We start from the raw sequence: 27,615 nt of genomic DNA on the forward strand, positions 1-27,615 counted from the left end.
CCATCCCAGTTTTTATCTACAGTCATTCTTTAAATATGAAATAAACTGTAGCTCAGTCATTTTATTTTTTAATGAATATTTCTCACCAAACCCACTTCTCTTCTCTCTCCACTCCGTTTCTTTCCCACGTATTTCTCCTCTCTCTTTCACATTTCATTTTCATTCCCCCACACCGTTCACATTTCTTCTTCCTCCCACATTTTTTCTTTAAAAAAACTACCGTCTGATTTTCTCTCCAGCTCGTCTCCATCGCTCGCTCGTTCTTGTCGCCAGCTCCTCCTTGGCATTGTTCACATTGAACCCCTTCTCACAGGTGAGTTTTCTCTTACTGTCTTTCTCTTAATGTTTCATATTCTTGGGTGAATTAAAGAAGGATCGTGGTCGTGTTCTTGGTTGAACTAGAGATGGAGATTCTGGGGTTTGGGAGGATATTCTGTATTTTTTGGGATAGGGTTCTGGATCATATGAATTTTATATTCTTGCATGGTTTTATTGTTTTTTTTTTTTTTTGGGTATATTTATACCAAGTATCTGAGCAGATTGCATGTGGCTTCACTTGCAATTTGTTTTTGGTTGTGTAAATTTCAGTTTTTTTGTTGATGTAAAGTCACTTTTGTGGGTATATTCCATGTTTGTGTCATTTTAAGAGGATGATGGTTTTAGTCCTATGAAGAAGACTCTCTCTCTCTCTCTGTCTCTCTCTCTGTGGAGGTGGGATTGAGAAGACTATTTTGTATTTTCTGGGGATGGGTTTTGGATGATATAAATATTATATGTTTGTGATTGGTTTTAAATGAGTAGTTAATTTGTATCTGCTTTGGTTTTTGCTGAAAATTAATAAAGGGAAAGACATATAATACATTTTTTGTTTTAATAGCTTTCTTATGACCAAGAGCTCTTTAGAAGAATGTTCTTCTGTAAACATGTTGATATTCTGGACCTCTCTTAGAAATGAGCCCAAGATTGTGAAAATTAAAAACGGAATATGTATATACATAGTATTTGTGAGCTTTGGAATGACCTTCTGAGATCCTATGATGGTGATATTAGTACTCTATTGAGACACTTAGTTTTCTGTAGTAATTTCGGTCAAGTGCCAGCATTCCCCATTTCCTATTACTTCTGCAATTGTGAAACAGACTTATTTGACCACTGAGCTTGTGAATTTCCAATATGATGTGAGCAAACTATCATGTGCCCTCTTTTAGAATATGCATATAAAAAAAAAACATTTATCTCTGTATAATTATCTACATATGTGTATTCTTGTATGTTATATGATTAAATATATTATAATTATATAATTATATTTTAATGTGTAGTGAAAACCTGTAGAGTTGCTTGAGTTACGAAAGGTTAGGAGTTATATTATTTTTCTAATTCAACTGTTTCTTTCTTCAACAATCAATTTTTTCTAGTAGTTATTTTATCCTTTTTTCCTTTGTCCTTTTAATTATCCTGCTATGCATTTGAAAAAAGAGAGTCAGCGAGTATGGTACTTGTTTGGTTCCTCTTTATTGTTTTTAAAATTGACTTTTTGGCCAAGCTTTGTGTTGATAAGTATCTACTTAAATTGCAGCTGCCCTTGCTATGGGGGTTTTGAATTATACTCCTATAAATGGGAAGCCTATCAGGATTATGTATGGTTTGTAACCTGCAAGAATTATTGTTTAATCAAAGTTCATTGATTGGAAGACTTAAGTGAATCTGGCAACATGAATCTGCCCGTGCTATTATAGAAAATAAGATGGCTAATCTAATGTGGAGTTCAAGTTTTGAATAATAAGTCAAAAGCTAAAAAGTCACATATTAGCTAAATTTTGACTTTGAGATAACTAATCCAATACTAGTGCTCTAAGCTTTTACTTAAATAAATAATAATAATAATAATAATAAAAAAACTTTCTAAGCTTTTTCTCAACGTGGCAGACTTTTCCAACAAGATTGAGGTATTGTTTGGTAATAATTCTAATTCTATCTAATTTTATTTTATTTTATCTTATATTTTAAAATATTATTTAAATATAAACAATTTCAAACAAGAGCAAAATTACTTAGAGGCATGGGGAGCTTTGGCACTATCAAAATTTTTAAAATTTGATGAAAATTCTTATCTCATCTCATTTCTCGAACATTTTCTAAGAGGTCCCGTTTGAATATAAAAACAGTTTCATTCATCTCATATCATATCATCATTACAATTTCTCTAAATTTTCATATAAAATATAATAAACAATCTAATTTTTTCAAATTTCAAAATAGTAATAATATTAAAAATTAATATTTTATTCAACTTTTAATTTTTATCTAAAATTATTTTATCTCATTATCAAAATCGTACTTTAAAAAATGTATACAGATAAAAATAAAATAAATAATTATTTATTTTAAGATTATTTTATGATTTTTGTAATTGATACGTAGCACATATAATTATATAAATAAAACTGAAAGTATAAATAACGTATTCTTCACAAATATTGGGCGAATACACGTCACCGATTGTTCTTCCTGCATTGTTGGTTCTCTTATTAAGACCGTTGTTAGCTTGGACCCAGACAACACACCTTCCCGAATACACAGAGGGGGCCGAGAAATGACGTCGTTTGATTCCTTCAGCACCAACGGTGACGAGCACCACTCGCCTGCTGCGCGCCCCTTCGACGAAGATGGCTACATGGGCTACGATTCTTCCGAACCCTATGCGGGGGACCCACCGCCCCCAACTGCTCCATCAGATGACCTCACCGCCGGCCACCACTACAGCTACAACGACGACGTTTACGCGATCCCCGCGCAGGCTAACCCGGACTTCGCGTCTCCCTTCGAGTCCACCGCAAATGTGGATGCTGATGAAGATGGTGGGGTTTTCGTTCCGGATGGCCCCGTTCTGCCACCGCCAGACGAGATGCGCGAGGAAGGGTCCAAGCTGCGCGAGTGGAGGCGGTAAGTTTTTTTAAGATTCGGTTGATTTTTTTTGGCTTTTCATCTGAAATAATTATAGTAATTATCTTTGTGTCCATTGTGGATGAGCTTGGATCTTTATTTTCAACAAAAGTTGGATTGTTGATATGGGACATGTAAGAATTTAAGAGATTTGCACGGATTTATGAACAAAATTTTCATTTTAAATTAGAAAGTGAACTGATTAGGATCCGAGCAGTTTCTACAACCTAAATAAAACAGAGAGAGAGAGAGAGAGAGAGAGAGAGAGAGAGAGAACTAGCCTTATAGCATGAGTTGATATGTTGGTCCTGATATTTTTTTAGCCAACCCATCTCTTGGGAACTTTTTTTCTTATTAGCGTAAAATGCGTGTAAAATTAAGTTACCTAGAACACGAATCACTCTTCTAAGTGGAGCATGCAATGACAGGGCTAGACTTACATACAAATTAAATGAGATACTTCATAACGAGTTGGAGTAGAATAAGGTATGACAGGCCAAGAGAATTATGGCTCATAATGAGACGGCATGTTGATAGAAGTTCGTTACTTATGTGTTCTTAGGCAGCATCCTAGACCTAACAGCAATGGGGTGTTCTAGGAGTACCCCAAAAAACAAAACCACAAACCTACTTGGCTAGAACCCACTTAAAGGAGAGTAAAAATCTGGGGCCCCGCTGGGTGGGAGGAAAGAAGAGAAGAGATGAAAAATTAGGAAAAATGAAAATGAGGGAATAGAAAGAGAGAAGAAAAAGATGATCTAGTGTAACACTCAATATAGGCCCAAGTCACATCTAGGCCCATATTTCAAAAGCACTAGTCAAGACTACATTTGGAAACCCTTGGAATCATTATAAAGGGCATGGACTTCTAGCAATATGGGGATCCCATCCACACCCTTCACATACACAATCAGACTATCTGGGGTATTACAATCTCTCCCCTTAAATCTATGATGCCCTTGTCGGGCCTAGTCCATTAGGTTGCATGGTTCAAGTTTGTCGCTTTTGGTTGGGATTGTCTCTAATACCATTTGTAACGACCTAAAAGAGGTCTAAGCCAAATCTAGGCCTATACTTCAAAAGGACCAATCAATGTGGAATCATTATAGAGAGCTTGAAATGCTCCCTTCCAAGCAATGTAGAATCTCATTCATCACCTTCCTATACACAATCACGCAATCTGGGGTGTTACATTTTGGAAAAAGTTGAGATTTATATCTTCGACTGTCAAAGACAAGTAAAAAAAATCTCCAGATTTTTAAATTGAGTAATTAATTGTTTGTTTGTATATTGACACATTTATTTACATTGACTATATAATTATTTTGGAATGTCTCGTGATTTATATGATTCAATCAAAACCATTATTGAGTAGACTTACCTGTAAAAAAGTTATGTTGAGTAGACTTAAAATTTTTTATTTTATATTTTTATTAGGATAACTCCACTAGCCTTCCTCTTGGTTTGAGGAAATGCAATGAACATACCTTCTATTTTTTTAAAACAACACTTTAGCCCCCAAGGTTTCTATCTTTAGTCATCTATCTAGTTTGGTTAGAAACCATGATATGAGGTATTGGATGGAATTTTTTTTTTTATAAGTAGGTATTGGATGGAATTTCAATTTTGGAAAAGATATTTTTTGGATATTTTGTCTAGCTTGTAATGTTAGGCAAGTGGTTGTAAAGATTTGTGTTATATGAATCCCATTCCTTACGGGGCAGGTCAGAGTTTCCTAGAATAGGAGATAAGCCCTTGGAGTTTTTCTAAACCTTGAGGGAAGGGTTAATATAAATTTAGTTCTTTTATGTTGTTTTTTAATAATGAATTCTTAGTAAAATATCATATTTGTTTTAAGTGATGAAACGTTTAGTCTTGTCACAAGGTGGGGAAAGCTTTTGTAAACTCTTTATTGGTTAGTGCAAAATTCATGTAAGGTTGTCCCTTAAACAAAAGAAACTCTGTATTGCTTGTTAAGAGTTTATACCGTTGAAAGAAACTCATAATTTACCCCTACCAAAGAGGGATCGATGATTGTTTGTACTGCTTGGGGTAACATTTCACTTCAGATCTTTGTCTAGATCACCCTTTTCTCAACCTTTTTCTTGCTTTTTTTCTTTTTATTGACGCCCTGTCTGGATAGAAAATAATATTGTAGGGTTAGCCAAGAAGAGCTTACATCGTAAAGCTTGCATTGGTTGTAACCACGGAGACATCAATACCTTTGGCCTGTTGTCACAGTACCGGAATGTTCATGTTATCCCTCCATATAATGATTTGACATCTCAGAGTGACGTTGTACACAGTGCCTGGTGCACGATGTTAACGAATGAAATGAAGAATTCAGTCAATTTTTGGCATGAGCTTATATGAACGTTTCCCTATTATATTCAGTAGTAGCCTTCTGAAAGCCTTATATCTGTACATTATAAGACGCTTGACATTATTGATGCAGCCAAAATGCCATCCATCTTGGGGAAAAGGAAAAAAGAGAGAAGGAGATGCGGAATCAAATTATTGAAGAAGCTGAAGAGTATAAACGATCTTTTTATGAGAAAAGGAAGCTAAATTGTGAAACAAACAAGGCTAACAACAGAGAAAGAGAGAAGGTACAAGTTTCGAAGCTTATTAACTTCCTTTTTCCCCTCCCCCATCCTCCCTCTTTCTCTCTCTCTCTCTCTCTCTCTCTCACGCACATGCATACACAAAAAACACACGCTTTTCTATGTTTTATATCTAATATAGATGGACTTGAATTTTGAGCAGCTTTACTTGGTCAACCAAGAGAAGTTCCACAAAGAAGCTGACAAGCAGTACTGGAAAGCAATAGCAGAGACCATTCCTCGTGAGGTCCCTAACATTGAAAAGCGTGGGAAGAAAGATGCTGACAAAAAGCCTTCAGTTGTGGTCATTCAGGGTCCAAAGCCTGGGAAACCCACTGATCTTTCAAGAATGCGCCAGATTCTCTCAAAGCTGAAACAGAACCCTCCCCCACACATGATACCTCCCCCACCAACCCCTGTTAAAGATGATAAGAAAGCGAAGGAAGGGAAGGATGCCAAAAATGGAAAAAATCCCACGCCCACGGCAGCAGATACTGCAGCTGGAAATGCATCTACTTCTCCTGTAAAAGATACTGTAGCTAATATTGCTTCTGACCCATCCAAACATGTGGCTTCTACAGCTACTGAGGGTGAGCAAGTTACCAAAACCGAGCCAGTCCCTGCTGAGTGATGACAAACAGTATATTTTCTTCTATTCTTAATTTCTTATTCATTCTAGCTTACCTCTATTTAGTTTCACTGCTTACCATTCATTTGAGGAGAAATAAAACGACTGTCTGTAGATGCTTTAGAGTCTGCAGGATGGCCGTATTGATTTTTCTTCCTTACCTATCTTTTCCTGAGGATTTTGTAGGGCTTTTATATGCAATTTTTTGCCCCCCTCTCCCCTTGTTTTGGCTTCCATTGTCTAGCTAAATATTCTCTCCCAATTTACAGGTTCTATTGTTGTTAATTGTGTTGTGCATGCAATTCGGGGTAATTAATAATTGTAAATTAGGATAAGTTCAGATTATTTATTAGGGGTTTATATTATCTATTATTTGAATAAGGGAGTATATATATATATATTTTTATAACCGTGGATGTTCGGACCAGCTTGCACGTACCTCAACTAATCTCATGGGGCCCTGAAGCTAACGATTAGGTAAACATCCAATGGTCCTAAGGGGACTCGAATTTGTGACCATTGGGGAGCAAACCCAAGGCCGAACCAGCGGAGCTACTCCTCAGGTTTGAATAAGGGAATATATTAATATTAGGAGTCACTTAACAAGTTAGATAGTATTTGATTTTATTTAAATCTACTTTATAAGGCCATTTATGTTAATAATAAAGGTATCAAACATTGAATTAGTTTTGTTAGCAAACTTTGTTTTGTTAATTAGAAGCTTTAGGACCTCTTGAAGCATCCTACAAAGGAGATTCGGGGTCTTCGAATTATCTCATCTCTTTTCGTTACATGTTCAATTAATTGGACATGTTACAAATTGCTTGGCATGGTGTGAGCAATAGGCATTTTGAGTCATTATTTTTGGCATGGTGCCAAGGATATGAAATGGCTGCTGCTTCTTGTAATTGTAATATAGAAGGCTCCCAGAGGATGTCACCATTGGCATTTGCCTCTATTTAAAAGGTGAAGAAGTGGAACTGTGAGTAAAAACTGTCACGTTTTGTTTCTAATAGGAGCTGGTACCTGAAAAACTAGTCAAGACTCGGCGATCCATATTATACATTATTAATAACATACAATGACTAGCCTTTAACTGAGCAACTGAGAACTAATTTATTGTTAGATACAATCTTGGAATGTGCAAGTCTCGTGTATTTCCTTTAAAAAAAAAAGTGAAGTCCAGTATAAAAAATATTATATTTTCATATGAGCCTCATATTATCCACTTTTTTTAAAATAAGTGCGTGGGACTTGCACGCTCTAAGACTGCAAATTCTCTCATGAATAAACCGAAGATGAAGTAGCTGCAAGGACTCTACGATGCAAAATGGAAATATGCTATGAGGAATATGGTGAGAATATCGTGGATTTGAAGACTTGGCTGAGTTTGGATACCAAAATCATCTCAACCTATCTCATCTCATTATTACAATTTTCACAAATTTTCATATAAAAGACAATAAATAATTCAACTTTTTTAAATTTTAAAATAATAATAATCTTAAAAAAATATTCTAACAATATTTTATTCAACTTTCATCTAAAATTATCTAATATCATCTCACTGTACAAACCCCACCTATATGTTCCAGGGTTAATCCAGATGTAAAACATTAAACAAAATCATGAGAATCCAGATAGTCTATAATATCTAAAATATTCTCTCAATATTCCAACAATCTGGAGAACATATGCCCATCTTGCAGAGTAGAAAAAAAAATACAATGGTAGGAAAGCAGAAGTACAGATGTCAAATAGAATCCACAAATTTGCATATATCCTAACATGGAGGGGATGGCATTCTGTTGGAGAGAGGGAGAGAGGATTCCATGAATTCTATCATATCTGTTGGATTCAAAGCAAAAGGCATTATTTCACATGTGCTCAGATAAGTAATGTTCCCATCGGCTAAGAACAGAGACTAAAAATGAATCGTCGCCCACGTGTGGTGTGGTGGTCAGTGGTCACATACCCTTCATTCATGTCAGTGCCACCCACCGAAGTAGTCGTGAAAAAAAGCTTGCAGACACTATGCATGGGACTGATTTTATAACCCTTAGCTACACGACTGCAATATGGATCAAGAGTTGTGCTAAGCTGCCGCCCAGCTTTGACCGCTGGGTGTGCCACTAACACAAATGTAGATATTTTTTTTTAAATATTTAAATATTTTAAAAAATAAAAAATATATACCAATATATTAAAAGTCACATTCTTAATCATTAAATAAAAAAAAATTAAATATACAAACGGTCAAAATGAGTGGATAAAGTGAGAGGGCAAACTCACATTTTCCTATATACTAAAGGGCACTGACAGATTTGGCCCCTTAGAAGTGGAACCCCCAAATTTCATGGAAGTCCATTTTAAATATATGGAAAATAATTTATACACAATATTTTCTAAATATTTTATAATAATATGTTAAATGAGAGATAATTTTATAAAATATTTTATAAAAGTAACTTTATTTTACAAAAATATTTTTATTTTATAATATTATTATGAAATATGTTGTAAAAATGTGTTATGAAAATGCTCTATATATATTACTATAATTTTTTTGTATCCAAAAAGGATCTCTAGGATGGGATTTCCTTAACGGGTTCTTTCGTCCACTGAAGAGATATCTCACTCTACACATTTTACAAGAGGTTGACCATATTTTAGCTTTGTTTTAGTATTAGATATATTTGAACAATTAAGAAGTGTAAAGCCGTCTTAGCTCAGTCGGTAGAGCGCATGGCTTTTAACCATGTGGTCGTGGGTTCGAATCCCACAGACGGCGTTGTTTTGGCGATGTTTACTCTGCTTTCAGTTCCACCCTTTTGCACGCTGTTAGATTGGAATTCTAAAAAGATAAAGAGATATAGCAGTAAGGTACACCAATGGCAGGATCTGTCCCCGAATTGACAACACAAAACAGATACATTTTTCAATGGTCCAAATTCATTAAAAACTACAGGACCCACAATCTTACACACCAACAACACATAATCGTACGCTCTCTCTCCTTTGGAAAGGGCTACAATTCTACATGTAGAACACAGTAACATGGTACAAAAGAAGGAACAAAAACAAAGAAAAAAGAAAGGAGCATTGGATGCCTTTTATGCACTCCCAACGGCTACTTTTCTTCTAAAAAAAACACACGAGACCAAACCGGCAACGGTCACTTTTTCTCATGGGTACTAGGAGAAGAAGTTGAGGCGAGAGGTGTAAGTGGCTTTGGGTGACCAATTCCTTGGGATAACATCTCTGGCAGAGAGAGTTCTTCCTGTTGTCAGTGTCGTTAGCTTTACAGAAAATGGCCCTTTTAAGGGTCCCCTAACTATGCACCAGGTTGCACCCCACAGATGGTTCATCGCTAGCCACTCCGTAGAACTTGCCTGCCAACATGTTAAAAAAAAAAAAGATTGGAATTATCGTTTGTTCTTTCGTGCAAAACATGTAGAGCAAATTAAAGAGGAAGGTCGTGGGACCCGATCGGGAAAAAAACCGGCCTGAACAGTCATGGAATCCATTTATTTTCAAAGATATAGATATATATCTTGTATCGAGGTTAGTCAAACATGCGGGGTTAAATATTGCAGCCACCAAGCCAGAAAGAATAAATAAACACACATACACACACATATATATATATAATTTTGAAGATGCATGCTTGGAATGTGACTTTTGAGAGTGGCCCCTTATAATCTTTTGTCACATGCTTCGATTCAAGAAAAAAAAGAAAAGAAAAAAAAGCGCAGCGGTCAAGTTGGGGTGGCGCATAGTAGCCGCACCTTTGTTGAATATGGCAAAAAAGAAAAGAATGCCAAAAAGTTCTTTTCAGCATATTAAATAAGTGCACATGACTGGGCCATTGAAGAAAATGATATCAGAAATTAAGAAGTGTGAATAGGCAAATGGCTCCTTGTTTTCTTAATGAAGCACCCCAAACGTTCTGGCAAAAATCCCGCGATATTAGGATCTGTCTATAATAAATAACAGTGAAGAATCTGAAGATGGTGGATTAGAAGGGAGAGAGAGAGAGAGAGAGAGAGAGAGAGAGAGAGAGAGAGAGCTGCGATGGTACATACTTCTCTTATATGCATGGAGCCGACGTCTCCGTCTCCATCCTCAAATTCCACTAGAAGTGATAGCCAGTAATCTGTTGAACCTTCATTCACATGGAAGGCAATGTTTTTTCCAGGATACTTGCATGGTGTCCTGTAGTTACTTACAGAGAGTCATTCCGTTTTTACAGTTCATCATAAGGCAAGGGAAATACATTCTTTTGGATAAAAATAGACTAAATCATTCCATTGACAAACAAATAAAAAAATAATAAAAAAATAAAAAGTAAAAAAGCAAATTAAACCCTCTTAGGGTGATCAACCCAAATAACTTCCTTCGTGTAAGTGTATCCTTTGCTTTTCCCCTTGACAAAAATATTAGGAGAAGAGCAATTCTACATACAACCGTAAAATGTATAAATGCCTCGAAATTGTTTTGAAAAAGAGTAGAGTCTCATGTTTTATTTATTTTTTTCAAAATGATTACGCTGCGGTTGCACAATTCATAATTACAAATATCCTTTCTCTATTTTTTACGCACCCAATACACCACTGATGTGAAGCTTTCTATATCAACTATGTTAAAAGTGATGTATTAGCAATCTGACTTATACGTAGCAAAACTCTATTTTAAATTCTAATAAAACTATAATTGAAAATTATCATTTATCCCAAAGATCGAAACTGATAAATAATTAAGTTTGTGACAAATTTATCAGTTGATTATCTTTCGTTATGTTTTATGGACCTACAGTTAATTTTATAGACGTTGCAACATGCGGTCAATAGTCAATGGGCAGGAGGCAAGTATGAAAACGAACAACAGAAAGGAAGAAGATCATTAATATGTTGGTATCCAAAATACCAAGTTACCATCATTTTCCAAATGAAGAAAACAAAAAACCACAAGAGCGTTTCTGTGACAGTCACAACAATCGTTACTTGTTTGGCATACAGACACTAAAAAATAAACAAATAACATCATATATATATATATATAATTAAAACTATTAATTAACAAACAGTTGAGAAAAAGGTGACAGAATTCCATACCGTACATTAAACCGAAGAAGAAGATCCGAATATTGATATACATATATAAAAAATATATATATATGTACACATATTACAAAAGAAATGGCATATTCATACCGTCGGAAGACGACTGGGAGTTCACCTCGGTTCCTGAGCTGACCACCCTCGCCGGTGACGGCCATACGCCCAAAGGCGGCGCCACTGAGGTCAAAGTGGGTGCGGCCATTGGCGCAGTAACCTCCTGGGCACTCGTCCGTAACTATTATGGTCACGGCCCGTCTGGAGCAGATGCTCCTGTCCATGCACCTCACTTTAAAACACGCCCCACATCCTTCACCGTTCTTGAACAGTACTGGGCTCACTGCACCAACCCTTGCCCTCAGAGGCTTCACGTCCACTAAAGAACCGTATCCACAAGCCCCACCTGTATGCAAATTACTTGCCCAAATTAATCACTCTACAGCAATGTACATTCATCTGTATTTCGTTTAAGACAATAGAATGGACTCTCACTGCACTCGACAAAGGGAAAAGTAAAGTACGGAAACGAAAATGAAAAGTGAAGAAGGAATTAAGACCCAGGTAGCAGGAAGAGATCTGAAGACGTAAAACATGCAAAATGGGAAGAGGGAAGTAACGATTACCGTCGCTGCCGTCGCCTTCGGGGCTTCCGTACCAGGTGGCGGTCGCCGGGTGCCAATGTAGGTCCGACAGAGTGTGGCCAGGCTGAGAAGGAGACCCATTCGCAACCAGACAGTAGTTGAACAACAACACGAACAGAAGGCAGAAGCCGAAAGCCCGGTCAGAGCCACGGCGGCGCGGCATTGTTAGTCTAGGACTGCGGATCGGCAGCGCCACCACTGCCTGAGCTAGCTCAGAGTGTGCGTTTACGACAGGGAGGCACTAAGCCCAAGAGAAACAGTTGAAAAATGATTATTGGAGAGGTCTCTGCCGACAGTTTTGTTGGGTAGGCTTAAGAAGGGAAGGTATATAGTATACAGTTTGTTTGTAGGATATAATACTATATAGGCGTATGGTTGGGCAGGAAGGTTGTATTGTTGGAAAAGATTTATTAATCAGCTTTTCTTATTATTTTATAATATAATATTAGATAATAAATTTATAAATGAAATATAATAAATATTTTTGATGACTCATCATAAAATAATAAAAAATATAAAAATTAAGATAATAAATAATACTATTCTATGTGTTGGGGGCTCCATGACCACGTGAGCCACTGTCGTTAGCTATATTTACGGGAATGCCAGCTTGGGTCCCACCGGCAATTAAGGCGCATATTCCGTATGAGCCTACGTGTGGGTTTGGGGGTACTAATTAAGGCCAAGGGTGGTTTGGTGATTTCATTGAAAATCATTGAAAATGGAACTTTTCTCATTTTTTTTACACGTTTGCATGTGGGTTACGTGTTCTTCGTTCATCTTTTTTATCTTAACTATAATAATGCATGTTTCGATGTAATTTTACAAGTAATGTGACGGATATCGTTGTGGTCTTTTGGAAGGGACGATGCTACATGTAACACTACTAATATAAGACTACTCTTATATGCAGTTATCACTTCTTGTGCACTTATTTTAAAATATAATTAAATTTATTATTAACAAAATTCATTTTCTTATATAAATATTATATTTATTTATTTTAAAGAAAGAGCATATGACGCTTAATACTTTATAACTGCTAATATAATTTCTCCTTGTGCCTTGTTGGTTTAATTTTTATTGGAACAAAAGTTAAGGTTGAGCCTTTCATCGAGTTACATTTTATGTTTACGAATAGCTGTTTAATATTTGTGAGAGTTTGGATTTTGTTTCATTTAAACAAAATAAATTATTTATTTTTTAACTTTATTTACAACTTTTGCCAAACAAATATTGACTTTTTGCTAATATAAAGTTTATATATATATATATACATGTATGTTAATGATTATATTTTTAATGATTCAAATAATGTATTTATTATTAGGAAAATTATTTCCTCTAATCTCTATAAATATTTAAAATCTCTTTATTATAAATATATAGATAATATTATAAAAATAATAAACGAATCAGCCGAATTTGAATTCGGCCGAATCAATCTCGAACGTAGGCTATTTATTTTCAGCCCTAGAAGCTGCCTTTGAAAATGTTTGGCCCATCAACTATTAAGGGGAGGTTTGGAAAAAATATCATCTCTTCTTTTTTTTTTTTCTCAAATATTATTAAAAATAAATAAATACTTTCAAAATAATTATTATAACTTTCTCAAATTTTTGAATAAAAAATAAAAAATAATTCAACCTTTTCAAATCTAAAAATAAAAATTATATTAAAAAATTATATTCTAATAATATTTTAACTTTATAATATTTTTATTCAAATTTTTATCTCTCATTTTTCAAAACTCAATCAATACTTAACTCAAACTATTACATTACTATTCACAAATTATCTTACTATAATTCACAAAATTTTCATCTTATCTCATTCTCCTAATATCTCATACACTCATAATAAGTGTGTACACCCATCCATGTACATAGATAGATACTAATTGTTCATGTATCTGTCTATGTATGGGATTTGTGTTCTTTTATCATTTTTGCAAGTATAAAGAGAATTACTAGGGTTGTTTGCTCTCTATTTTTTTTTGTTATATATATAAGAAGTGTTATATTTATAAAAATATCTGACAAAAATAAATTTATAAACTGATATAATTTCATATAAGACGTTAAATATATGTTACAATAAAATGAATTTTATCTCCCGATGCAACACATTAAGTCATATACGTTAGTTTACTTTTATAAGATTTCTTATAAACCAACTATAATTTCTCTTTCTGAAAGTAAAAAATAGATAATAAATACCATATTGACCTTATAACAATGAAGAATGATAAAGGACCCTCTACACATTTTTGTCACTTACATTCTCATTAAAGAGTTAAGTCACATACCCAAAAACTTTTTTTATTTTTTGGGCAATTAGATTTAGAGAAATCACATTTTATATCATCCTATATTTGGAATGGATGGAGGCGACGCAAGACTAGAAGGCAAAGCTAATAGTTTCAATCTCTCCCTCCCTTAGATAAAAGGTTTTAAAGACAAATTCGGCCCTTGGATTTTCGCACATTTACAAAATGCTCCCTCGCTTTTAATTTTAAAAGCCTTGAGTTTGAAACTTTTGCAATTGAGCGGTGCTACTCCGACCGTTGGGAGTTCTTGCTGGAGCTCCCGCTAGTTGTTTTAGGATGAATTTTTTTTTTATATATTTTTGTATATATATTTTAACACATTTAAATATATTTTAAAAAATAAAAAAAATCAAAATATTATTAAAAAATATTTACTTAGTCATTAAGTAAAAAAAAATATTAATAAAAAACTCACAGCAATAAAAACTAACGGTAAGAATAGTATTTTCCTTTACAATTTACACCCATTAGATTCATTAATGGGACGGTATCATGTGATACTGATGCACATATTGATCAAACAAAATTCAACTTGTGACAAAAAATTGACATGTCGGCCATTTCATTTGTTTTTAAAAGAGGTCATATCCTAATTTTATTCATTACTGTTATTTTTTATGGAAGAATACCATGCATAAATATATAAACAATTCGAATTAAATTTGAAATCAGTCCCTTAATTCTCACGCTTTTGCACAAAACTCTCTCTTTGTTTGTATTTACAGATAAGATAAGATAAGTTGAGATAGAAGTTAAAAGTTAAATAAAATATTGTTACAATATATTTTTTTTAATATTTTTTTGTTTTAATATTTGAAAAAATTGAATTATTTATTTTATTTTATATAAAAATTTAAAAAAATTGTAATGATGAGATGAGATGAGTTAAGAAATTTATTGAAAACAAAGACTTTTTTAAATCTCCAATTTTAACATTTTAATACTTGAGTTTGACTTTTATACTATTAATTCCCCTCACTGAACTATCGTTAGGTCCACCGTTAGGTTCACTTCCAGCTCATGAGCTGCCGCATGACATACATTTAAAACAAATAAAATCCGATATGTAGCCCAAAAATGCCACGTTTACCACTTTATTAAAAAGATAATAAAGATTTTAAATTAATTTTTAAGACTTAAAAAAATAGAATTGAGAAAAAAAATTCGAAAAATATAAACATGAACATTACTAAAAGTCTAAAAGAAAAAATAAAAAATAAAAATGAAAAACATTAAATTTTTTTAACTTTTGGAGTGATGGCTCGCGTGTAAAGAAGAAAAAAATACATGTTTTTTTTTTTTTAGAGAGAGATACTATTTCAAGTTTTCAACGATCAAGGCGCATCCGGGACATACGACGATTCTTTTACCATCTTTAAAATCGTGTTTTTTGTTTTCTTTTGTAATAATGTTTATTATGAGATTTTTTTATTAATAAATAAATTTTATATTTGGAATTGCGGTAAAAAATATAATTATATAGTTTAAGTGATAAATTCTAATATAAAAAATTATTTACTATTTGATACTATATATTTAAAATACTTTTAAACATGTTATATTTATTTAGAAAAAAATTAAAACAAAAATACTTTCTGAGGTACAAATGAAGATTATTTTATTTTTTAAAAATTATTACCGTATCTTTCAAAGTTTGAACGTTGTAATTATCAAAAAGTTGTATGAATATTTATGTCATTTGACAATCTTTTTAAAATTCAAGTTACGTTTCACATAATTCGAAAAAGTACATTTTAAACATATTTTTTTTACTTTATTTGAGATTAAAATGTATTTTAATATATAATAACCAAACAATTTAAATTTTCTATTAAAGAAGTTTTAAGACCAGTTAATCACGTTTTAATACTTATACGGCAACTCCAAATACATCCAAAACTATGTTATTGGATTTTTTTTTTATAACTATTGTAGATTTTTTTATATTTTAAATAAGGCGATTGACGTGAAATTTTTGTAACTCGCGATGAATTTTCGTGGGTTATATAGGTTAGGTTTAAATAGGAAGTTGAGATGAAAATTAAAAATAAAATAAAATATTATTTTTTAGTATTATTATTATTTTAAATTTTTTATTATATTTTATGTAGAAATTTGTAAAAAATATAATTATGAGATAAAATTAGATGAGATGGGTTGATAGTATTTCTCAATCCAAATTAAGCCTAAATGACACTTTACTATCATACTACTAGTAAATTTAATAGTAATTGGACTGAGGCAGTTAATTACAAAACGTTTCAAACCCAAAAATTAAAATGTTATAATTGGTTCTGTTTGGATGTTGAGTTGAGTTGAGTTGAATTTTTTATAAATAGTAATAAGTTGAAATGGTGGAGTGAGTTTTGTGAGGGTCACTTAAGATAAATTTAAATATGTTTGGATGTTAAGATTAATTTAGATATATTTATAAAAAATTGAAAAAATGTTATAGGTCCCGTGTGTTAAGAAGTGTTGGATTGAAAAATATTATAGATCCTACGTATAAAGAGATTTAAATTTAGATAAATTTAATAATTTAAAAGTTAATATTTAAATATTAACTCAATTTAAAATTAAATTGAACTAAAATTATCTTAGTTCAATTCAACTTTCAAACGAGTGCTAAAACTGGAAACTTAGGAAGGTTTTTTGCAAACACAGAGAAGTTCAAATAATGATTTTGCCTTTTATTTGAATTATAATTCTTTAATAAGGTGGTAGCATTTTGTACCACATGTCGAATTCTGATTAATTGACACGTGGTATTAGTAGATTTAAAGGAAGTTGGATGAGGAAAATTAAATGCAAAAAGTTTAAAATTCAAGTATTAAATTGCTAAAATTGAAACTCATAGAACTTCTTACAAACATGTGAAAGCTCAAGGAATGATTTTGTCTGTAATCCTAAATAAAAAGAAAAATGATAATTATAATTGTATGATTCTGTCTGTAATCTTAAATAAAAAGAAAAATAATAGTTATAATTATGAGTGTGTAAGTACTATACAATCACTTTGAAAAAAATGAATAAATACGCTATCTATATGAAAAGAAAATTAATTTTTTAATGATAAACTCTACTCTTTTTTAAAACGATTATACAATACTTACACATTTTTCAACTATATATAACATTACTCGTATAAAAATATGTCATACTAGATGTCAATGGAAGTATAGTATGCCTTTAGTCCTTTCTGAGCCATGATTCTAGCCACTTTAGAAGTGGAACGACTAGAGCCACCTTAGTGGTGGTGGCAGCGGAACGATTCATTGACACATGGTAACTTATTGGATCTAATGAGAGTGGACGATGAAAGTTAATTATAAAAAATTTTAAATTCAAAGATTAAATTAATAACATCGAAAACTCAAGAGAAGTTTTTACAAACACAAAACTCAAGGATTGATTTCATTTCTAATCCTAAATGAAAAGATGCGAATGGAAGCATAGCCTTAGAAAAAAAGTAACATAGATTTCAATGGAAGTGCCAAAATGAAGTTGAGAAGATTGCGGGCTAAAGTGATGATTTTTTTTGTTTTTTGTTTGTAGTTTCTCTGCCGGCGGCTGAAGTGGTGAATTATTCGCATACGTGTGGTCCATTAATAAGGAAAATTTTGTCATGTGTTGGTGCGTTATCCATTCAACAAGTGGATGGACAGACCAAATCGAATGCTCCATGATTTATTGATTTAACATTAGCAACAGTGAACACATGACTCAAATCAAACCTGCAAAGTAATAATGAGAAAATATATTTATAATAGTAGATTTTATAACCGTCGCGCAATCGTTTTGAAAAAAGTGAATAAAATATAAGAATCACATAAAAAAAATTAATTTTTTAATAGTGGACTCCACTATTTTTTAAAACGATTACGCGATATTTATACACTTCATGATTGTATGTAAAATCAATACCAATATATAACTAACGATGTTTTGGGTATGACACCTACACCCAATAGTTTAGAGATCCCATATTGGGGTGGTTTTTCTTTGTTTGTTTGATACAAAATAGTGGGTTTTATGATTGATCCAAGGCCTAACACTTCTAGAAAAAAAAAAAAAACAAAAAGAAAAAAAAAAGAAGGTGATTAGCATGATGGGAGGAAACTTGTCTCTGGGTCTCCACCAATCTCGAAGGGCTGTTTATTTACAATATCTTTTCAAAGTTTTGTCTGGTAGCTTTAGAAGAGCATCATGTGACTCTGCATGTTGCCAAGGGTGGGGGAATCTGTGACTCTTGAGTTTCCCCATTACTACTTCATCCTAGTGTTCTTCATTAATATGATTAACATCTACATCATCAGCACATGCGCATGATGCCAGTGTTATAGCTTCATAATAACCTTCTTTTATTGTCTGAATTTGCTTTACTTGGAATGCTCACAGTGAGAAATAGTGAAAAAATCATTTTACAAATCTATTTATTGACATGTTAATTCGATGCATTATCAATGTAGAAACCCGTCATGTCAACTAATATAAAAAAAAATATTAATATTTAACTTTTATATAATTGCACCAATCGATCTTTCAATAAAAAAAATAATACATTTATATATCTATTTACAAGTAGCAATAACGATCTACAAGAACATAGCTCCAAAATCATGCTCAAACTCATTTTCATACAACCGCCCTAATTTTTTAATTTGATGTTAAGTTGAATCATGGATTATGAATCTATTTCCGAGTACTTATGACTAACGGCTATGTCTAATTTATTTTTACAGATGAGATAAGTTGAGATTAAAGTTAAAAGTTAAATAAAATATTATTAAAATATATTTTTTTAATATTATTTTTATTTTTATTTTTATATTTAAAATAGTTGAATTGTTTATTTTATTTTGTATTAGAATTTAAGAAAATTGTAATGATGAGATGAGATGAGATGAATTGAAATGAGTTGTGAATTGAGAGAGTAGCACCCCTAGATGTCGGTTTTTTCAAAATGGAACTGCATCTTTGTTTTAGCGTTTCTACATTCTGCAATTGTAACACCAAGTTAGGATAGCTTCTACAAGAGAGAAGGAAAATCATACAGCTGTCAGTCAAAACAATGCAAATCCTATTTGGTAAATTACTTGTTAGAACAGTGTAAGACCAGAAACAATTCGTTACAACATGGTGATGGAAAGGCAGAAGGAGACTTAATACTCAAAACTGCTCATCTCAATCGCACTCAAACTACGATATCTAACCGGTAAAACAAACAGATTTTGTGGGAAGAGATGAACCTTCAGAATCTGTGAATAAAACATGCATAGCCCAAAATTTCAGATTTTAGCTCTAAACATTGGAGATTATTGCAATATCTGATGTTTTTCCCACCAACTCCTTTGGAAGTACATTTGGAAGATTTCCATTCTCAACCTTCGTCACTCAACTGGACTAAGGAACATTAGATAACGAGCCGTTTTTGTGCCTCGGTACTTCCTATCCATCCACAAGTCAGCTTCCTGATTTGAACGCAGTTACCTGTTTGTCTAATATATATAAAGAGAAGCACAGCAAGAAATGAAAATCACAAGCTGTATGGACAACCCATCTTGGGCAAATAAGAACCTATAAGCATAGGCCTTATATAGAAGAAACATTTATGACTGAAGCCTTGAAGCATTTTACCTTGTCATTGATCCTTATACTCCAGGTACCATTTTTTGATCCATAAACAGGGTCACCAGCAACATAAGGAGGTGGCTGAACGGCATTCCTGAGGAGCTCTGCTCCTCAGGAGCATAATCATCATCACTGTCAAAATATCGATGTGGACCAAGAGCTTTGAGAGAAATTGCCAATAATAATGAGAATCCCTGCCATAGAATATCAACAGCAAACTTCCTTTTAAAGGATCCAAAGTGTTCATTATCACGGTACTGAAGAATACATAACCCAGATAGTTCTTTATCTCGAAACCGGGGGGAAAACATAACTCTAAGAAATAAGAGGCACCAAGAAAACTATAGAATGTTGGGCAATCGGAATAGACAAGGAGTGTACTGGGAAATTATGAGAAAGCAAAGCAAAATTTTTTGGCAACTGTATAATGTACTCAAATCTTTCTACTCCCTCCATTAGATTCGGTGATGTAAATTAGTTGGCATTCATTGAGCAGCAAACCCCTGATCGTTTCAAGGCACCACCTTAGAGAAAGAGGGAGAGAGAGAGAGAGAGAGAGAGAGAAACCTGGATGGATACAATGGTCAAGCCTATCCACTTGCAGATGCCAAAGTTTGATCTGATAAAATCTTTGAACTGAGCAAGATTCCCAGTAGGATCATCTGGAAAGTCCTGGTCACCAGTTAAGTGAAATAAGCATAGTAACTAACCGCATACAAAAAGCACCTTTAGTAAGCCGTTAATCTCACGAGTACAGCAGATAAGAAATAAAAGAATGAGTGCATATAATATACCTCCTCCCAGTTACGGTTGAGAAATACATCAGCAGCCACCCCAGCCTCAAGCATGACGACCAAGAAGACAAACAGCAAATACTGTTTCCATTAAGGTCAACTGTGAACTCATTACATCACATACTTAACTAAGTAGTTCCAAACCCCTCTCCAAGAATATAAAATTAATTAAAATTGAGACCAAATCTTAAAAAATTAATTGTGTTGGCTGAAACTACTTGAACTTAGATTGTAAATTTGAAACACAATTACCCATTAAAAATAAATTTAGAACACAAATTACACAATTCTACCCAAACCTCATTAATAACGATTTTTTTTTTTTTTCATAAGAGCAGCGTCCAATAATAATAACAGGGTGAAAGACAAGCTTTTGAAGGATATTTGAATAAAATATTAATCAAAGAGCTTATCTAAGTGTTGTGAAAAAATCAAAGGTAGAAACTTCTTCTTTAGATATTTTATAGAATTTTGATTATGAAGCTGAAGGAGTATGATAAGTGTGTATGTATTATGAAAGGATCAATTACATACATCAAAATAGACAGAAAAACCTCAGCATCCAAATTTCAATGTCAGGCCCAAGATAGAATTTAAGTGTAAGTTGAGCATTACTTAACAGGGAAAGTTGGAGATTAAAATCCTTGGAATGAAACTCTGACCATGATGCAAAAATGTATACAACAAAAACAGAATAGTTTGGAAAACAACGTATACGCTATAAAAGTAAAAGAAAAGGTAAAATCTGCTTCCACTATTCATACGGGAATTAAGGCAATTAATGCAAGGACCCTAGACGAATCAAGGTCGAACCATAGTATCAAAGATGAGTTTACAAAGAACGGAAGGGATTACTAGAATTCAGTCTACAAGATTGATCGCACTTTTAGCAATAAACTGAAACTGAACCCAAGTATCCTCCTCCAGATATGACTTCAATGCAACTTGCATAGTGACTGTCTCCTGAAGAATTCAACTATGAGGCGTTACAATAACATGGGCCCAAAATTAACGAATGAAGTTACTTAAATAGCAATTTAATAGTTAACACTATAACAGCAAATAATAATATGGCCGTTTTTATGACATGGAACCTCACCTAAGCAAGGCCTGGGGAGTAAACTCGGGATACAACTCCAACCACCAAAACTGTGGATTGGGTAATCTAGAAGAATTCCTAATGCAGATCGAATCCAGGATGTACGAGTCCACATTTGAAAAACCTGCCCTTTGACCACTAGGCTCCACCCTAACAGATAATACTAAAATAATATAGCCTAATCACCAAGCAACACAACAAGACTTAGATGTAAATAGAAGGACTACATTTGCTTCAGAGGGAGGATGAAAGCAACAACATCGATATTCAATTCAATTGATTCCAGAAAAGATACCATATAAAGGCAACAACCATTTGCAGTTTCTGCAGCAATGTGTCCCGTGCATGTGATCACACATAAAGTGATCCCAAGGCCAAGGAAAGTGTCAATGAACCTGCAATTCACACAAAAGAATCAGTTTCTCTAAAAGTAAATTTTATGAAAGCAGCAATTTGAAAGGTTAAGCTGTACTCCATACCAATGAGATAAAGGGTGGTTAATTAGCATTTCGAGATCAAAAGCCAAAAGTGTGTGTTTCTTCCAACGCCCTGCTTGGTCGACAAGGACTTGAAGGAAAATAAAGGGTCCAGCAATCTTCTGAGCCTATAGAACTAGTATTTGATTCAGGGGAGAGTTCATGCAATTGGAAGCCACAGTCACTATTATTAAACCAAAAACCCTCTAAATCTTCACTGTTGTTTATCTTTCTTAAAACAAAGTTACAACAAAAAAATAAAACAAAACCTTTTAATTGTTCCCCATTCTTTCATTTCCTGATCATTCAAACAGTTCAATATTCAAATTCCATTTTTTCCCTTGCAAGAGTATCTAAATAACCAAACATACCCAAACGGAATTTAAGACAAAACATATAACTCAACAAAGCTCGAATAAAAAACCCAAAAGAAAAAGAAAAATGTACCATGGAGCTGGATGATCAGACCCCCCAAAGGGCAACTCGCCCATTTGCTTCTGCCAAATCCTAATCATCCATACAGCATACAAAATCAGGGCCATCCCAACCATCGCCAAGAAAGAATTTACCAGCTTCAGTATCGATTGAATACAGCTCCTCAACATCCTAGCCATTTGTTTTTGTCTAAACCCAAATAAAAAACACTACTAGTCCTAAAAAGACTCTGGAAAACAAAACAAAAATGGGCAGGAAAATTTACATGAAACCCCACATGCGATGTAGGCCTCAAAAGCGCGTGGAAGGTACGCTGGAAGAGAGAATTTTGTGGAGCGCAGTGTTAAATGAAGTCATAGTTTGTAAATAATAATAAAGTAATATGAGAAATGAAGTCATAGTTTGTAAATAATAATAAAGTAATATGAGATATATGAAAATATAGTAGGGTTTTTACAGCCGTAGTCCTCTTTGGATCAATGTTTTAAATATTGGACCGGATGTCGTACCGGTCAAGGTACTGGAACGAAATATTTCGATACTGATACCGTTTCATATATCGTTTTGAGATAATCTATATATAAATATACATATATAAATTATATTTCAAAATAATAGTATATATATGAATAAATTATATATAAATATATATATAAATTATAAATAGTCTAGTCTGAATTGGAGGTTAAAAAATAAGCTTGTAGTTTGAAAAAATAAAAAATAAAATTAAAAGCTGAAATATCGGTCAGTACAGGCCGGTATTTGGGCCGGTATGAAATATATATGATACCTCTATCGACCCAATGGCCGGTACGGAAAATACCGGCTGTACCGGCCGGTATGGTGCGAGATTAAAAACAATAGTTTGGATGGTAAGATAAGATCAGGGTCGGCTCAATAGTAAGATCATTGAGGTCATTGCCTAATGTTCTCACCCTATGTAAGGCTCCCAAAATTAAAAATGAGTTTTTTTTTTAAATTTTATTTTGAAAAAAAATAAAAATAATTTTATTAAATAAAATTTTAAATAATTTTTATAATTTTCAACGCGTGCAAGGCCTTACTATACTAAATTTAATATTTAATACAATGATTTTTTTTATAAGTAATACAATGAATTATTTATATTTTAAATAATTTTTTTAAAGATATTGCTAAATGAAGGTACAAAATCTGCGCTTCATTTTAAGTTGTTGTAAATATAAATTCACAAAAATTGTGTTTAAAGATTTTAAATAAAATCTCATTTTATTGAATAGTTTGAAAATATTCCATATAATAATTTATATTTAATTGTATATGTTATAATTACGAATGACTCACTTAAATCTCGTCTTAGGCCTCAATTTGTATTGAGCCGCCCCTGAATGAGATAAGATGATTTTAGATAAAAGTTAAAAATTGAATAAAATATTGTTAAAATATTATTTTTTAACATTATTATTGTTTTGGAATTTAAAAAAGTTGAATTGGGATTTGACAAAGTTAAATTATTTATTTTATTTTGTATGAGAATTTGATAAAATTGTAAAGATGAAATGAGTTGAGTTGTGGATTCTCAATCCAAATGGGGTGTAAAACATAACTTTATTTATAACTTTAAAACATCCTTCAGGACACGTTGCTGTGGTGTAGTGGTTATCACGTCAGTCTTACACACTGAAGGTCCCCAGTTCGATCCTGGGCAGCAACAATCCCTTATCGTAATTTTTTCCCTGTATCTTTGAGAACATAAAGCATTCTCTGTTCGTGTCGTTCTTGTCTCAAGAGGAATTGCCATTTATACGCAGAGCAAGGTGATAAAATTAAATACATGGTGTTCAGAGAAAGTCATGATGCTCGGGTATCTCTGCAAAGATATAAACGCCAAACACCCCTACTTTACATGTGTTGACAAATTCAATTCGAGTTGGCTCAACAAGGAACCGTTTTTCTCATACGGAGAATCTTCACTTAGAAGATATCATAGTGTCTTAATTCTAATAAAAACAAATGAATACTGATAATTTTCTCATGGGGTCTCATCTCTCTTCTTTTTTTCTTTGTTTTTTCAAAAAGGTAACTCTTAAAATGCTCCCGATAAGTTGTGTTCCGCTGTTACACAATACAATTACCTCTGTTTCAATTGAGTGAACTTGTGTACCTGATTTCATGCTCCTCAAAAACCAACCATAAAAGACATTTATGTTATGAGTGTAAAAATAAGGCTGATCGGGGTTTGCAAAGCTTCTCTAATCTTTTTTTCTTTTCCTATCGGTCAAAGCTTCTCTAGTCTATTATCTTACCCACATTGATACAGATGTAAGGGCTGTTAAGTTGGCTATTGCCGAGAAGGATTGCATGAAGCTTAGGATCTATCTGCAGGGCATCTGACCATGATCCATGGCGAAGAAATAGGAGCTTACGGCGACACGACAATTTCTTTACAGCTTACACACACAGAGACCCACTGACAGGCAAAGAATGGGGACAAGCAAGAAGCTAAAGTGCACTTCAAACTGACTGCATGCGGGCAAGTCGGAGCTTGTGACATGAAAATATTTTAACAGGCGAGATTATCTTGGAATTACATTGATCACTCAAGGAAAATGAGAACTAGAATAACAGAAAACAGCATGTTTCCCTGCTTTATGGATCAGATACTTCTCATCATGTCACAATGACATTCATTGAATGATCATCTTGTTCAGATATTTCAATGCTAGCTGTTACAAAAATGTTTAGTAATTACTATTCAACATTGAACCAAGTTTTGACCTCCATTTAACCTAATCAGCATCAAAATCCAAGTACATTCTATAGGCATTTCGATCAGAGGAGTAGTAACCTTCTATCAGGTTATCGACTTGGAAACCAAACTTCTTGTAGAGACTAATAGCAGGATTCCTCAAGGGATCAACATGAAGTGAAATGCGGTGCACATTTCTGGTTCTGCATTTTTTGATTGCTGCTTTCAACAGTGCCTCTCCATGCCCTTGCCTCCTACAATTCTCCTTCACTGAGCTTGTTTCCATCAATAAAAAAGAACACCCAAGTTGAAGATATTAGATTATGGTCAATACAGTTCAAAAACTAGAACAATATAGCCATTTGAGTGGTTCAGGGCTTGCCAACTCCTCTCCATCAAAGAAATCAAACAGACCACAAAGCAGAAAATTTCGGATTAGAAGGACAAATACAATCATTTCTATTTGTACTTTTATCAGACAGGTGATAAGCTTATTCGCATTCCGACTCACTTTAGCAGTAAAGAACATTCTCGGATACGGAAAACACAAAACTTAGGCACTTCAAAAATTTGCAAAACCTGAATAACTTGAGGCTTCCACTAATTAGTTTCAACTAACCAGAAATGGCCAAGATCATGAATTCTGGACACTTCTAGCATATTGATCGTGGGGGTTCCATTCAATCATCAATTTCCCATTCGAAATCACAAAATAGGTGGGGGGGAGGGGGGGGGGGAGGATAACAAACATTTTCACCAATTAATGCTCCTACTTAACAATGAAAGATGAAAATCTGAATAAAACATTTATTTGGCAAAAAAAGTACGAAAGAAAGGGGTTTTGGCACCTGCGAGCTTGGTGACACAAGCGTACATGGAAGAAGGCCAAGAATACATTGCATAGCCAACAACTTCTCCGTCCAAGTCCATGTAAATCAATCCGGTGTTCTTCTTTCCCAGCTCTTCATCGAAGGATCTAGCAAGTGACTCATGTTTGGGAAATATCTTTCTCTCTAATTTAACTATGTCATCGACCACCTTGGCCCAGTTGGTGGATTTTCTATGGAGATCCACTATGACCCCCCCGCTCGACATGGATCGGTTTGCTCTGTTTGAGATTCTGAAATTTGAATACTCTTCGCTAGGCTTTCGACTATCGTGGGTCAGCGCCTAATTTGTTTGGTTCATTTCTTTATTTACCAGCCGAAACACCTGGGCAAAAACTTAGCCGACTCGAGTCCGGCCGACGTCCGCTCCGGCTGTTGGAATCGGAAAAATTGATATTCACGTTGCGTTTGGATGTTGAATTGAGTTGAATTGAAATGATAAAATATTGTTAGAATATTATTTTTTAATATTATTATTATTTTAAGATTTAAAAAAGTTGAATTATTTATTATATTTTATATTGGGATTTGAAAAAATTGTAATGATGAGTTGAGATGAGTTGAGCTTCCAAACAAAACCTCAGAGTCAAAATCAGAGTTATTATGAAAAAAGTCAAAATCAAAGTTATTATGAAAAAAATAGTCGGATTCAGAGCTGGTATCTGCTCCGACTTCCGAACTCCGAACTTTGACTAAACAAAAAATCTGAGTTCTTCTACAGTTACTGAAGATTTGTCCCGAAGACTTGTTTCGACTGATGTGTTATGTAATTTATTTAATATTAAAAAAGAGAAGAAGAAAAACGTGATTTGAAATCACATGACCCCGAAACCCATATTGCAGATGACCCCAAACCCAAATCGACGAAATCCCTCTCTCTCCCTCCCTTCGTTTGGCACTAAGGGAGGCGACAGTGGCAACGATTCAACTCAATGGTGACGCTCCAAGCCTTCTGGAGTCAAGTCGTTTCTGATTTGGAAGGGAGGGGTGGAATCGTGGCCTTTAGTGAGGGAGGGATGGATGGAACAGGATGTACAAAGAAAATATGAGAGAATGAAATTTCATTGAAGGAGCAGAGGAGATCTACAATAGGATGACATTTTTGGGAGAGATCCGAACGAGATGAGATACTCTTCTACATAGGAGATTTGATTTGGGAGGGACGGAAGGGATGGAGAAAAATGAAAGAGGACGTTTTTTGTTTTTAAATTCAAATTGGTTTTTTAGTAATTAAAGGAGCCACATGGGTCACTCCACGTCATTCGGGATGCAAAGTTCAGGACTCTTCTTCGGGGGCCCTA

General features: G+C 33.7%; 4 protein-coding genes and 2 non-coding genes across 7 annotated transcripts; 3 read left to right on the forward strand and 3 right to left on the reverse strand.

The window, feature by feature from the left end:
* Positions 1–2,484: 2,484 nt before the first annotated feature.
* LOC121250760 (clathrin light chain 2-like) lies at positions 2,485–6,394 on the forward strand. Its single transcript, XM_041149963.1, has 3 exons — positions 2,485–2,946; positions 5,402–5,555; positions 5,713–6,394. Exons 1-3 carry the CDS (start codon positions 2,597–2,599, stop codon positions 6,178–6,180), a joined length of 972 nt encoding a protein of 323 aa, XP_041005897.1. The 5' UTR covers positions 2,485–2,596; the 3' UTR covers positions 6,181–6,394.
* A 2,501-nt stretch (positions 6,395–8,895) lies between these two features.
* On the forward strand, positions 8,896–8,968 carry TRNAK-UUU. Its single transcript has one exon. It is a non-coding gene; the product is annotated as a tRNA-Lys (tRNA).
* A 121-nt stretch (positions 8,969–9,089) lies between these two features.
* LOC121250276 (expansin-B3) lies at positions 9,090–12,286 on the reverse strand. The gene is made up of 4 exons (XM_041149350.1): positions 11,918–12,286; positions 11,391–11,697; positions 10,263–10,392; positions 9,090–9,569 (listed from the first exon to the last, which is right to left on the reverse strand). Exons 1-4 carry the CDS (start codon positions 12,096–12,098, stop codon positions 9,372–9,374), a joined length of 816 nt encoding a protein of 271 aa, XP_041005284.1. The 5' UTR covers positions 12,099–12,286; the 3' UTR covers positions 9,090–9,371.
* Positions 12,287–19,329: 7,043 nt separating this feature from the next.
* Positions 19,330–23,031, reverse strand: LOC121250277 (tetraspanin-19-like). 2 transcript variants are annotated; one of them, XM_041149352.1, is made up of 6 exons: positions 22,712–23,031; positions 22,084–22,183; positions 20,690–20,770; positions 20,463–20,567; positions 19,902–20,089; positions 19,330–19,754 (listed from the first exon to the last, which is right to left on the reverse strand). In XM_041149352.1, exons 1-5 carry the CDS (start codon positions 22,876–22,878, stop codon positions 19,916–19,918), a joined length of 627 nt encoding a protein of 208 aa, XP_041005286.1. In that variant the 5' UTR covers positions 22,879–23,031; the 3' UTR covers positions 19,330–19,754; positions 19,902–19,915. The 2 variants fall into 2 exon arrangements, with proteins under 2 accessions (XP_041005286.1, XP_041005285.1); XM_041149351.1 differs by having other exon boundaries at positions 19,330–19,762.
* A 1,288-nt stretch (positions 23,032–24,319) lies between these two features.
* On the forward strand, positions 24,320–24,392 carry TRNAV-UAC. The gene has a single exon. It is a non-coding gene; the product is annotated as a tRNA-Val (tRNA).
* A 950-nt stretch (positions 24,393–25,342) lies between these two features.
* On the reverse strand, positions 25,343–26,720 carry LOC121248091 (N-alpha-acetyltransferase 11). The gene is made up of 2 exons (XM_041146446.1): positions 26,276–26,720; positions 25,343–25,697 (listed from the first exon to the last, which is right to left on the reverse strand). Exons 1-2 carry the CDS (start codon positions 26,520–26,522, stop codon positions 25,468–25,470), a joined length of 477 nt encoding a protein of 158 aa, XP_041002380.1. The 5' UTR covers positions 26,523–26,720; the 3' UTR covers positions 25,343–25,467.
* Positions 26,721–27,615: the final 895 nt, after the last annotated feature.

Source organism: Juglans microcarpa x Juglans regia, chromosome 2D, assembly GCF_004785595.1.
Source record: "Juglans microcarpa x Juglans regia isolate MS1-56 chromosome 2D, Jm3101_v1.0, whole genome shotgun sequence".
In the NCBI taxonomy this organism is placed as follows: Eukaryota; Viridiplantae; Streptophyta; class Magnoliopsida; order Fagales; family Juglandaceae; genus Juglans; species Juglans microcarpa x Juglans regia.